General features: G+C 37.3%; 1 protein-coding gene across 1 annotated transcript; it reads right to left on the bottom strand.

Moving 5' to 3' along the window:
* Window positions 1-2,468: 2,468 nt before the first annotated feature.
* SCG2 (secretogranin II) lies at window positions 2,469-7,904 on the bottom strand. Its single transcript, XM_069466876.1, has 2 exons — window positions 7,830-7,904; window positions 2,469-4,828 (listed from the first exon to the last, which is right to left on the bottom strand). Exon 2 carries the CDS (start codon window positions 4,812-4,814, stop codon window positions 2,955-2,957), a length of 1,860 nt encoding a protein of 619 aa, XP_069322977.1. The 5' UTR covers window positions 4,815-4,828; window positions 7,830-7,904; the 3' UTR covers window positions 2,469-2,954.
* Between the last annotated feature and the right edge of the window lie 6,527 nt (window positions 7,905-14,431).

Below are 14,431 nucleotides of genomic sequence, written 5' to 3'. Positions count from 1 at the left end.
GCTTCCTCCCCCTCCCACCTGCTGGATTTCTGATGAATGTTATTTCCATATGTGTGCACATAAGTATTGATCAATTAGTTCCAATTTAATGGTGAATACATGTGGTGTTTGTTTTTTCACAGATAATTTCTCCTCCCAGTGGCAGCCCGCAGAGGATATCTGCTTGGAGGGCTTGAGATACACCTGACTTCTAATGAAAGAGGCTCTGGGCAGGGAGAGGGGCAGTTTGTCATCCACATCCTTGAATGGTACTTGCAGCTTAATTTCTTATGCCCGGGAGCAACATACTAAAGTACTTATGAAAAAAACCACTTTGAATCAGAAATAAGTCTGATGAGTCAATAGCTGGGGATCTGGTGGTAATGCAAAAGGGCAAAGATGCGCGCTGACTGATGTCTGCAGGAGGTTAGGGGGAGATTATATATCTCAAATTAAAATATCTCCCCAGCTGCCAATCCTGATGCTTGAAAAGTCTCTTTTAGAGAATCCTGGAATTTCAAGCTTAACCTTAACTGAGGCCTTAAGAACAAAGCAGCATGGTATAGCTGGAATAGTGCAGGGTTTGGCATTCCCTTGGTCTGTGTATAAATCCCAGCCCAGAGCCTCATCAGCTGTGTCATGTTGGTTAACTTGCTGTCATTGCCTAACCTCTCAGTAGAATGTTTAAACATCACAGTGAAGGCAAGTTTCTTTTGGGAGGAGGTGCATGCACCAAGTCTGTATTTCTGCTTAAGACTACCATGGAAATACTCACACAGTGACTTAGGATCCAAGGAGTGACTTACTGCCTGATATAGACAATTAGAGAAAGTATACAGTGGGCAGAAGGTATATGTGAACACCTACAATGCATGATGTATAAATATGTTACCTAGACTTTATACCACATAAATGTCCTGGATCTCTCCACTGGAAGGAGCCCCAATCTGTTCCGGGGCCTCCCCTTATGTCTGACTCCATGCATGGGAAAGCGTCAGACCCCATGGAACGGCACAGCCCCGAGAGCTGCGGTCAGTCATGGGTTAAAGTCCCACTCTGTCACTAGCCAGCTGTACAACCAAAGCTGCTTATTTCACCATGTGTTTCCAAAGATACGAATAGCATCAATCTCAGAGGGCTATAGAGAGAGCTAACTGTGACAACCTGTGGGGAAGCCCCTTCTGCAGAGCAGACACTCCACAATGCCTAAATCCCAGTACCACATTGTGAGGTAGAATCTCCCTGTCTTCACAGTATCTGAGAGAAAAGTCCATGTATTAGAAACACTGTAGAGATCATCGCCTCTAAGTTCCCTTCCACTTACAGATTCTAGAATTCCATGTAATTGTATGATAATTGGACAGAAAAGAGTCTAGAAAAAATTATAAATTAGGAAAACCTACAGTGTTTGCCCCAAAACCTCCAGGCCCTCCCACTGCCTTCTGACAGTTCAGGGGTCATGCCCTGCCCCCAAGACACATGCACATGAGGCACAGGCACACACACACACACACACGTGTTCTCCCTTGGAGGTGACACATACTGAAAGCCCAAGAGCCTCTCATCATTCAACCCCAATGTCCCATCCCCCAGCCAAGGGCACTTCCCAGAGAGGCAGTGTAGTGAAGGGGTTAAGAACACAGACTTTGACAAGTCATAATTCTGGGTGACTCTGGGAAAGTTATTTCACCTTTCTGAGTTTTACTTTCTCTGATGTAAAGGGGAGGGGGGTTGGAAAGAGACCCCTGACAGTGATGTATGGACAAAACAAGGTAAAGTGGTGAAAGTGTTTAGTGTAAAGCTTGGCGCACAATAAGCACTCAATAAATAATAGCTATTATTTATTTCCCTGTTTGTGTATGACCATTATTGTTTTGTTGCTGTACATATTTTCTTGCTGCTTTTGTTGATTCCCTGTTGATGTGTTAGGGTGCTGATATTGCAGTGAAGTTAGGTGTATTGTAATAGTTATACACTTCCCACTAGGGCAGGAGAGAGAGCTGGTCTGTTTTCACTGTGACTATGCCCATTCACTTCCCTAACAGTCTGTTTGGGGATCCTTTGGCCCCTTCAAGTCATACAAAAGTGGCAATATCCTTGTCTCGTGGGGACCAAGGTGACTTGGGAACAGGCAGGTTGCAAGTGTGTAGTCATATTTGATTGCCATGTACACGGCATTTTCTCTTTTCTTTCTGTTTTTGCTGGTTATGGGTATTGAAGACAAGTTTCTTTTATTTATATAAATCAGAAGTAAAAGACATACATATTGAACAAAAAGGATTATTCTATAAATCATATATATGAGAAAAACCATGGGCAAGCACTAATAAGATGCTGTTAGAGGATGCTGCATTCTCCAAGCATACAGCATGAGCACGTATTTAAAAATCATTGCTTCTTACCTGGTTGGCTGGGGAAGGTAATGATTTTCTCTTCTGGCTTGCTCCATCGTCATTGTTTCTGGTTTTCCAGAATGAAGAGTCCAAAGATGTCCAGAAATAACATTTATTAATCAACAATAAAACACACAATAGAAAAGGCCTTATAAATAAAACTATATATTTATAATGCTTTATTTTTTTGCTCCAGTACTCCACAAAACACTACAGACAGTAACAAAATAATTCAATAAATATTAAAAATGCTCAAGAGAATTATAGGACACTCTTTATCATATGTGAGCATCAACAATGCCACAGCCATTAGATACACTATTAAACACTATCATAGGTATCTTTCTTGAATAATCGACAGAATAAATTTTTTATCCAGAAGTCATAACATTTACACATATCCATACACAAGAGAACAGCTCAGAGGAAGTGAAGCAGACTCCCCAGTGATCTGGATTCATCTGCCTGTACATCATTTAAAGATATTACAGTGTTTACAGGATAGAAGTCAACACACTAAAGAGAAATGCTGGGGTTTGTTTGGGGTGGAGAAGTGAAATTAGGGCGATTAATGAAAGCTGCTTACATATTTTCCATTGCTCTCTTAGCAATGTGCTCTTTTCCCTTTTCTGCCTTTTCTTGGTTGAGATATTCCAGCACTTTCATTAACAGATCTTCATCCAAGTACTGTCTATTTGGGATATCGTCATTCTTCGGGGGCCCCACAGGAAACCTTTTGCTGACTGGGGCCAGCTTGTCAGTCTCCTGAGAGCTGACTTGATTCGAAGTCTCTTTGATGGTTTTCTCCATTGGGTCCTCTTCTTGTAGGTCATCTTCAGACGAGCTTTGACTGGGAACTCGCTTCACCTGGTTTGAATTAATGATCTCAGGGTATTTAACTAGCATCCTGGCCAAGTACTCTCCTAATTCTTGATCCTTGTCACTCAGGTTTTCATATGCCATTTGTTTGTTTTCCACATCTGGCAACCAGGCAGCTTTGGGAAGCTCGTTTGCTCCAGATTTTCCAGGACCATAGGGGAGCTTTGGCAGAGTCTTCTCTGGGTTGTATGGATTGGGAAAGTAGGGAGGTTTCTGATTTGCTGCACCCTCCATCCCTAAAAGATTTAAAATGTCCTCAACACTGAGCCCATCTGGTAGGGCCTCTGTGCCAGCACGACCAGGTGTTGTGCGGTAGCCACTCTTGGAGAGCACTTTATTTTGGAACAGGTCTGGACGGTCTAAGTCAGCCTCGGAGACGTCATCTAGGTCAACGGGAAGTTCAAGCTCCTGCTCCGGTTCCACTGATGCACTTGGCTTCTCCCCACTTTTGAGCATTTCAATTAAGTCTTCAGGGGGTATCTGTAAATTCCTTGAGATTTCAATCAGCTGATAAATAGACTGAGAATCAAGTGGTTTCTCAAAAAGCCTGGTTGCCCTTTCCCCATTTTGCCCATTCTGCAACCTCCCACTTCCTGCAGCTTTCACTAACCTTTTCAAATAGGCAATTACTTTGGAGACATCATCTGAAAGTGGGTCTTTACTCTCTTTCTGGAGATCTTCGTCCTGGAGGCCAAGCTGCCCTGAACGTTTCATTTCATCAGTGAGTTGTTCATTTTTTTCTATCTTCTCTTTGCTGTCTCTCACCTCTTCCTGGGTTTGACTCTCTATTTTCTCTTCTACTGGGTTCCAATCTTCTCCCCCAACCACGTCTTCATAAGCCATGTTATTGGCCTTGTAGACATCATCTTCATCATCTGTGTAAAGTTTCTGCTCCTCATCAACCTTCTCACGCTTCTGGTTGTTTGGTCCTGTCAGCTTCCCCAGCTCTTGGAAGACAGATTCCAGTGTAGCCAGACTTTGAGGGGTATATTGTTCCTCCACTATTTCATTTGTGCGTTTAAAGGGGTTGTCCCTGGAATTCTCTTCATACATAGGAAGGAATCGCATGTGCTTGAGCTTTCTCTCTGGCCACTCTTGTGTCTCATAATCATCACTCGTGTCCATTGGAAAGTTCTTTTCTGAATTCAGGGCATAGGGCTTGTTTTCTTTTGGTGCAGACTGGGGCTCATTTTCAGCCTGTCTCAAAGCTTCAAGTATTATCCTCATCCAGTCATCTTCACTCAGTGAATCCCTTGAACTTTCTGGCAAGTGACTTTCATCACCATTTTCTTTTTGCTGAAGGGGAACAGAGACACCTTGGTAGGGATTATAGTCTGGGCTGCTTTCCTCCTTGTTAGCTTGTTGTCGGAGCCTTTCTATGTACTCCAAAGCCCTGATCATTTCAGGATTGGGAAACTTTTGGACACTTGCCAATCTGAGGTCTGGTTCTTTGTGCAGCAGCTGGTTTCGCTGAAATGAAGCTGCTTCAGCCCCAGAGATGATGAAAATTAAAGGAATAAGAGATAGGGCTGCTCCAAGCTGGTGGGTCTTAGCTTCTGCCATGTTTGAAAGATTTCCTTAAAGGATAAAAAAACATGAGTTAACACAAATGAAACAGACTAGAACTCATTATAGCAAAAGAAATAATTGACCATTGAAGGGAAAAAAACATAGCAGAGATTATCTCACATTAAATTTAGGATAACTCTTTTTTAAAATCCATGAATATTTCCTATATAATCCCCACAAGCTAACCACAGGAATCTTTAGCAACATTGTTACTCATTTACATTAAAATTGCATAGCATTCTCTTGGTTAAAACAATAACAAAAATACTGATGTGAGACTTCTCAGATTTTATTTTTTCATTTACAAAACATGTAGTTTGAATTTTAGTATATGTTGTTTCTTTTTAATAAAGGAGAAAAGACTTTCCAAGATGGTTTAGTTCTCTCATACAGCATTCCTATTGAAATCATTGGTAAAATGATTTGTTGGCTTAATTCAAAACACAAATGTACACACACACACATATGCACACACACACACGACTATATCCTTAAGGTTTTGTCAAAAAGCATGTGGTTTATTTCTCAATTGTCCATCTAATTTTGTTGTTAAAACCCAGCAATAGTGACATGATCATATACTATGAGTGAAACAGTATATTAGTGTCAATCATACTGAATTATATCAGAGGGGAGTTCTATTCACATATATTTTTCAAAAACAATTTGTTCTCAATCTGACACCAATCCAACTATCAATTAATAACCTCCACAACATGGGTCTTCTCAGATCTCAGCCATTACCTAAACCAATGAAGTTTCTGTGTAAATATGCTAAAATAATAAACTGTCTTAAAATCTCTGTGCTCCATATTTATTCTAATAATTTTATTATGACTGTCTTGCAAAATGCAATTGTGGTTATACTTTTCATCAGCCTTCAAGAGTATATAGTAAATAATAACAGATGCTACACAGAGAAAATAAGTTTTTTTAACTAGTCTATTTCTGAACTCATGAGTGTTCAAATTCAGTTTGTCTTATGTCTGTGTCTATTTTGGTATGGACCTGTGAAATCTTAAATGACTCATACTGTTAGAAAATCTTAAAATAACCACTATGTGACTCCCAATTTAGATAAACACAGATGACGTGTTCAATTTTTTCTACTTAAATATCTTCATTCATTCTTTTTCTCTAATGCCTTAAAATCTCACATATGAACTAGCAAGAGGATTTGTTTTTACATGTTTTATATTTGGCATTATTAACAACGAAAAAACTATTTTAATATTTGGAATTTTGTTATAAATAAAAGGAATGTAAAAGTTTACAGAAGTTCATAATATCTTTACTGGATCATGGTTGTGTGATGAATAAGCTAAGTTATTATATATGTGCAATTTTCTGTTAGCTCAGATATCAACTGTAGAAAATATGATTGTTCACTAGATCATATTAGTGATTAGATAATGTTTTCAGTTCTTAAAGACCCAAAATAGTTGTAGTTACAACATTTTTAGCATAGATACATATATTTATTAAAATGATTCCCATTTACCAGACTATTGAATTTACTGAAATAAAAACCTCTAAAGGCATTTTAAAGAATACTTCCAGAATATTTACTATAAATAAATGTTTACTATAAGTAATTTTATTCATAAAATTCTTAGGTTTAAAAGAAAGTACATTATACATTCTTCACATTATTTCAGGATTAATTTAGCTTTGGTAATCAATTTTCAACATTGGCATTTGAAATAGTAATCTTAAAGACCTTACTGAGCTTATTTTCTTTGAAAGCACTATCTTGAAATATTTTTAACATATGGGCTATGTACTTGTCTTTAAAATCATTATTTTGGAGATGGGCTTTGCTATAGAGCTGAAACAGAATACTCATTGCAGTTTTTTAAACCACAGCCTAACAAGTGCTACCCTTTCGTTATCTCTTCATCTACTCAGAATCAGTTTGGACAACATAGTTATTGTCTTTGAGTCTTACTGAAAGGATTTGTTTCCCAGGAAGCAGCTCTTTCAGGGAGTAAAGATGTTTTCAACAGCTCTAATACTCTTTATGGGGTTTGATTTAAAATTGAATTTTCTGAAATCCAAATAATTGGAACATTGTTTCTTCCATGATAGTTATTATGAAAACCTCTCAAGTTAAAATGTCCTTCCTACTGAAATCAAACCAGAGCATTGACACATGCAGGTGGAGCAATTTGAGCAATTCAACTAGTTGGGAAATAGAAAAAAACAAATACTTGTACCAGTCAAAATCTTTAGAAAAATATTGTACCACCTCTTTCAATGAAAGCACATAATAACTACAACATACAGTTAAGAATGTTTTCATCACATATTCAAAATTATCATTTCTCTGTAATTCATGATTACATCCAACCTATAACCCAAGATAATATTTTACCCTGGAAAAAGGATGATGCCTGAGTTTACGATCATTCTAAGCTACTTTCCTAGGACTAAAATTAGGAGATAATAATGTAAACCCTTTCAAATACATCAGTTGAGAAAATAATTTTATATAGTTAGTTAATTTAGAGCTCTTGTAAGGTAAATATCAAAGAAAAAAAAACTAGTTCCAAAATTGGTTGTCTCTATACCTTTAACAGCCATTGAGTCCTTGGAAACCTACTGTTAAGAATATTAAGCATATAAATTATACCCCTAGCTTTGTATCTGGTTCTTAGAGGAAGAAACAATATATTATTATGGAAAGAAACAAGGTATCAAGCTCGATTAACTTTACATTAATATCTATATTGAGACTAAAATCCTTAGTTTTTTCACTCGTCTTGTATATGATTATCTAAATAACATTCTCCTTGATAAATATCCAACATCAAACAGTATAAATCGTAGACTAAATTACATACACACACATATATAGCGTCCTTACGTTGACTGGTGAGCAGCAGGTTGCTATTCAGTTATTCTATCAATACAAGCTTTCAAAATGCTGTTTATCTTCTCTGCTAGGAATTAAGGGAAAAACATGTAATTTAGAACTTTCCAGTAAATGAAAGAGAAAAGCAGCCTTACCTCTTTTCTTATATGCCAGAGAAGATCCACAGCATGTTCCTCCCGCTTCGCCAGGAAAGCGTCTCGGGCCGTTTCAGCACCCGGACAGCTCCTCCGCTTATAGGGAGCCGCGGCGCCTGACTCCGCACTGCCACACTGACGTCACCGGGCTCAGCCACGAACCCGAGCACAGGCGAGCTTTTTCAAAGAACCGGAGAGAAAATAATCGCCTTTATATATTTTTTTTTTTTTAAAAAAACGTTGCATGCTTACGCCACCTGTCTTTTTGTGGCAAAAATTGCAGTTTTCTTTTTTCTCTTTGACACTTGAAATAAAATGCTCTGCACAATTTCCTTTACAAAGAAAGAAATCTATCGGACAGACATGGCTAATTTTGCAAGATTATCTCATCTAATATCTCGTTATAAGAGTTTCTTGGTGTTGCTGTTGTTATCAATATTGTTGTCATCATTGTTATAAGAAAGTTTTACGGACAAGGATTTATTTTTTTCTTCATTGCCCAAAATGAAATTACATTACCATTTCCTGGTATACTCAAGATAAATGAAGGATACATTATGAATATGAAAGGCCATATTTCATATCATGACCACAGCCAGCATTCTTTTAAAATCATATTTATTTGAATAAAAAAGAAATTGTCTCTCTTTCAGGTGGAAGGCAACTTTAATAGCTTTCAATGTAGTTTTTGAAATGAGTATGCATAAGATTTCAACTTTAGTGGTTAATAATTCTTTATGAATCTGTTAGTATCTTTTACAGTATCTGATCTCAGAAAGGGAAGGTCAGAAGTTGGGTGCTGATGAAAATACCTCCATCTACTAAGAGAAAAACAAGTCCTTTCACTGTTAGAGAAAAATATGACACATAATTGGAATGCCTTTGCAATTGAGAGGAAGTTGTACTATAAATATTTTCTTTCTCCTGTTGAATCAGATGAACTGAACACCTTCTGTGAACGTAACCAATCTAGAGAATAACATAGCAGTTAACTCTCAACCTCTTAGATTTATAATTCATAGCCATTGCTGTGCTTTGCCAGGTAACAGGATTTTATATTTTAATAATTTATATAGGTCTAAATTTTTAACTTAATTTATTAAAGATATAAGTTTTCTAAAAACTATATGTGTTGAAGTATACTTTAATTAGGAAAAAGAATCTTGCTATTAATATATAAGAGATTCTTTATGTTTGTGCTAAATGAATAGCCACTGATTTATCCATTCAATAAGTTGTAATACCTACTAGGTGCTAGATACATTGCTAACTGCTGGTGATACAAAAAAAGAATGATTTTTTCTTTTGCCTTTGAGAAGCCTTTAGCCTAATGAAGAAGACAGATAAATAAACAGCTATAATCATTTTGATATTAATTGGAAAGCACCAAGAAAGAAGTTAGTCAGCAGTGTTTGGGAGCGTTGTGGATAGTCAGTTGTTTCAACCTAGAAATTCAGGAGGAAAAAAATCTCCTGGAAAAAGTCTTAGCTGAGATTTCTTATTATCAAGTTTGCTTAAAATAATTTCTAAGTATACTAGATACATCACAGTACTCTTGAATTTCTTGAGAAAATAGAAAACAATTTAAAATCTTATTAACAAAATTTGGGAAAAGTGGCCCCTGGTTTTAGTCACTCTTCTGGTTAAGATAACTGATTTTTTCCAAATGACTAGGAGACCATTATCTGTGGATTGACATAGAACTCACACAGACTCAGACTGGAGTCATATGGCCAATTAATACAACAAATTTTTCCTCATAATGGATTTTTAGAGCATGGTCAAATGCTGAGTTAAAGAGACCTAAATATGATCCATTTCTCAAGCACCATCCCAATGACAAGAGCTCATTCATTGATATCCTTAGCTATATACACATGATCAGATTTTCTTAAATCTTAACAAAGGCCTGTCTAGCTCCTCTGAGTTTGACCTAATTTTCTGTCCAGCAACTCTATGTGGCCAGTTGAACTAACTAGTATCAACACAGCCTCAGAAAATTCTGCATGTTTATTCTTAAAATGTTGAGTTGGTTCAGCATCGGTCTCAAAAGCCCTCAAGGAAGCCACTCCTGACCAGGCTAATTTATCTATGTGGAACAGAACTTTTTTGGCAAGAACCAGAAGACATGTAAAATTCATTCAAAAATTCCAAGTAGAAGTGATACGTCGGGAGACTGCCACTGGGATGGACGGGCTTCATTAGGTTCAAGGTGTGGGTAGAACAATAACTCACATGTTGGCAATTAAATTCCTGCCTACTTTATGATGCTATGACAAATACTTATCATTTATTGAATTGCATTATGTTCCAAGCACTGTATAGGGACCCTAATTTAATTTCCTGATAGCTATTTTTACCTCCATTTTACAGATGAAAAAACTAAAGCTCAGAAAGAAGTGAGTTAGTCACTATTTTCTGACTCATAATTGGTAGAACTAGAATTTGAACCTAGGTCTTTCCAACAGTGTTTTTACAATAAAGACTATAATTCAGGCTCTCTGCTGGGTGATGGAATTACGGAAATGAATATAGCATGGATCCAATCATTAAAGATTCAAGTCTAGAGTGTAATTACTTTGGCAAAAATCTTCAGTTGCTTTTCCTCACTGCCCGCATGGCATGAGCCTGGACTTCTCATTCGAGACAGTACGGATGGAAAGCAAGAACTAACATTCAATCATTTCCTTGATGCTATGGGGCATACTACAGGGCATACATCTTCCAAGCAAGTGAGTAATAAAAGTCTATGCACCAGCCTGTTTCTTATAGATTTTTTTTGGTGTGTTATATTTAACATATCTCTAGAAGTCACTAATTTTTCTTTTTTTTTTTTCTGGTAGGTTTTTGTTCTAAAGGGAACTATTTCCCAAATAGAAATCTATTTGGAGAAGAAGTTAAAATGAAATCACCCAACCTTTTTTTGATGTAAAATATTTCAGAGCATGTATAAAACATTAAAGATAACATATAAATCTTTGTATCACTGAGCCTGACTCAAGAAATGATTTAAATATTCCTTACAAAATTTTAATTTTCTTGTTAGGTCTAAATTGCTGATTATCATTGCCTCTAAGAAACAAATCTCTACATCATGAACATTTTCAAAATAATTATGTGCTGTGTATGATAATGGTTTTTACTAAATTAGCTTGCATCCTCACCACGGTGCTGTTAAGTTCGAGTTAATCATTCACAATTTAACTCCAAGTATTTAGAACAGACTAGTTTGTTTTTATGACTAGATATTCTTACATCTTAGTCATTTTATTCTTTGTCATTCAATTTTATATTTCATCTGGACCATATTTTTATTTTTCTGTCCTTCATACAAGCAAGCTTCTATCTCAGTAATCTTTTAATTTGAAACTTGTATGTCTCTTCCACTCCATTACACTTCTCGTTTTGTTTCAATTTATATGAAAGCAATTAAGATCCAGAAGGCCAGTGTCTTGTTTCTCTTCTTTCTTTCATCTCCTTCTTCCCTGTCGCTAACTTCCTCCCTCATCCTTCTCTCCCTTAGAAGACCAGACTCTCATGGAGGAGTTGGGTGTGCAGCAGGCATCAGCTGAGGTCCCCAGCATTTGCCTATGGCCAGTGACGGCGGGCACTGCATCTGCTCCTGACACCTCATGGCCTTGGCTACCTTTCATTGCTCACTCCTCACCTGTCTGCCTCCCTGCTCGTCTTCTTACTTTTCTTGCCATATACTCTTTGTTTACTCTTTATCTCCCTTACATTTTGCTTCCAAAATTTACTTAAACTCTTTTAGTCATAGCACACTTTCTTTGTCGATCGATGTTCCTGTCATAAAATGGACCTGTTTTAAAACTCAGAATCAAAGAAGAATGAAATGTTTTTCCACTTTCCTTACAAAAGCAGGCTCTGCCAAATCCTCGTTTGGAGAACACACAAATCAGAAATAGGGTACACTTTATTTAACAATGTACCTGCACAGTTTCCCAAATAAAATCCACTAGGTTCTAGGAGGTAGGCACTCTGTTGTCTACCACTGTACCCTCCTGCCGACCCAGTGCCTTGGATATAAGGGTGGCCAAAAATATGTTGTGTGAATTGAGTTGAATTAAAATTTTCTCATTCCTACTACCAAAGCTTCACACATTTCCTTTTGGAATTTTTTAATCCTCTTAAAGTATCCTTATGCAAATGAACTGACTTTATGCATTTGAGTTGCAGGCACTGCTAGCAAATTAAGTTTAGATTTTTTTTTTTTAAGGACAATGTTTTTCCATTATAGGAGCAATCTATATTTTTCTAATCTTTCCTTTATTTTATAAAACATTTTCCCAGTGTTTGAGTTAAAATATGAAATTTCACATAAAGAGAAAAATGAGATATTTTTGATTCCAGTATTTGTTTATTCTTTGTAATTTCTTTGCTCTGCTTATCAAAGCACCCCATTACTGGGAGCCCCTAGATGGATTAGATAACATTTAAGGCTCCATCTAACCTTTGTCTTCTTTACTTGGTGAAATGGGAGTCTGCTGTGAAATTATTTTTATTTGTCTAGTAGGTATTAAAATATGATTTTTGTCATAAACCCTCAGTGAGAACTGCGTAAACCAAATAAATGCAGGCTTTCCTCTCCATTGACTTTGAATTCTGGAACCATCTGGTGCTTAGAGGAAAAGCAAGTGCCATTCTCTTAATCTAACACCATGAATGCTTGGGCATCTGCTCCCTCAATGGATTTTGGGAGAAGGAAGTTTGTGCACTAGAAGTTAATTACTTTGCTTAAAACAACACTGAAATGTCTCAATCTTTCTGATTCTCCTGGCATAATTGTTTTGTGAATCAATATTTTCAGCATTTACATGCAAATATTTGAATAAGGATATTTTTCACTTGGAAATCACCTACCTATACTCTTCCCATCCCTACTTTTAATCAGAAGCCCAGAGAGATAGAAGAAAGCCTTCAAGGTTAAAGTGTAGCATCTACACAGTTAAGTTTAGCATTTGGTGTCCAGGGCTCCCACTGACTCACCTGATGACTTTTCACAGTTCATTCAGCCTTTGTCGGGATTTTAGAGTGGTTGCTATCTTGGTAAAATGAACATATCACTTCTTGGGGTGAGGCATTTGCATATGTAATATGATATGGAGAGCTTAAAAAAAAAGACTGCTCAACCCAAAACCTTCTCTCTCAAATCCAGTCACTGTGTCTGTAATCCATATCAGAAGAGATTTGGAGTTTTTTAAATTTTTGGTACAATTGCCTCCATTGTCAGAAGCAATTCATTAATCGGTCACTACCACCTGAGCAGGAATTAGTGCACAAATCAAATCATCTACTTTGGCACTGAAGAAAGGACACAGGCTCTGAATACCACAGGTGGGGGGATTTAAAGCGTGTGTTGGAGCAGTAAGTCTCAAAGTGTGGTCCCAGATCAGCAATGTCAGCACTACGGGCAACCTGTTAGCAATGCAAATTCTCCAGACCCCAACCAGAATGTTCATTTAGCATAAAACCAAATTTAAATGTAAATACATCTGACCTTTCCCAATAGCTTTCCTAGAGACTTGCTCACAAGCCCATTATTTATTCCTGATAGGAAAATGCTATTGATATTTGCAGAGAACATCTCTTCCTCAGTTTATAAAGATTTTAAATTGATTCTTGCATAAATACAAATGGGTTTATCAAATTAGCTCATAGATTGTTTTGATTGGAAAGATATATCAAATGTCATCTACTCTAACCTGGTCCATTGCTTGCATCTACTCTCTCAAATTCCGGACAGACAGCCTTCCCGCGTGTACAGGACTTAAATACCTCTGATTAATAGCCACTCCTCACCCTTCAGTGATCCCTAGTCCATCTCCAGACAAATTTATTCTCAAGTTTTGGGATTTTTTATTCCCCCCTTTGTGTTGGGCTGAAATGTGTTACTTGTGGCTTCACCATGGATCCTAGTTCTACACTCCAAGGCTATGTGGAGCAAGTGTTGGTTCTCTATTCATGCTTCGCCAAACAGTTTGCTTTTCCTGCATGAAACAGTTCTGTTAAATTTTCCTCATGGGTCATGGTGCTGGGCCCCAGCCCCAAAGCACACTCTGGCTTAATCCAATATAAGACTAAAAAAAGCATCGACTCACAGTAGACATCCTTCACCCAGGCCCTCTGGAGAGCTCTCCCCACCCCACACTGCCTGCTTTTGCCCAGTCAGTATCTTGCTTCAGAGGAAGCTCATTTCCTCAGGGGAACCCTCCCACTTCTCTGGCTCAGCTAATTCTCTCTGGAATATTCTCTCATGGAACCACATACCTCGCCTAGTTACCACTCCTCTCCTAGTCAGTACTTATAATTGTAATGCAGCATTTTTATTTGTGGGATTCTTAGATTACTATCTGCATGGCTGACTTTAACATCTTTGAGGACATAAGGTAAGGCACTTTGTTTTGTTTTTCTCACCCTTATACCCAAAAGCCATCCAAACCAATGCTTAAAAATAATAACATCTATATTCCCAGGTTTAATGCCAAAGTAACAATAATAATAATATCTACAATAAGCATATCAAGACTCAAACTGACCACATTTCCTCCCAATCCTTTACTTCCTTCTCAGTGTTCTCTCAG

This window comes from Eulemur rufifrons, chromosome 1 (assembly GCF_041146395.1).
Source record: "Eulemur rufifrons isolate Redbay chromosome 1, OSU_ERuf_1, whole genome shotgun sequence".
Lineage (NCBI taxonomy): Eukaryota > Metazoa > Chordata > Mammalia > Primates > Lemuridae > Eulemur > Eulemur rufifrons.
Note: the sequence above shows the minus strand (reverse complement) of the source record. Positions and strands in the feature narration are given on the sequence as shown.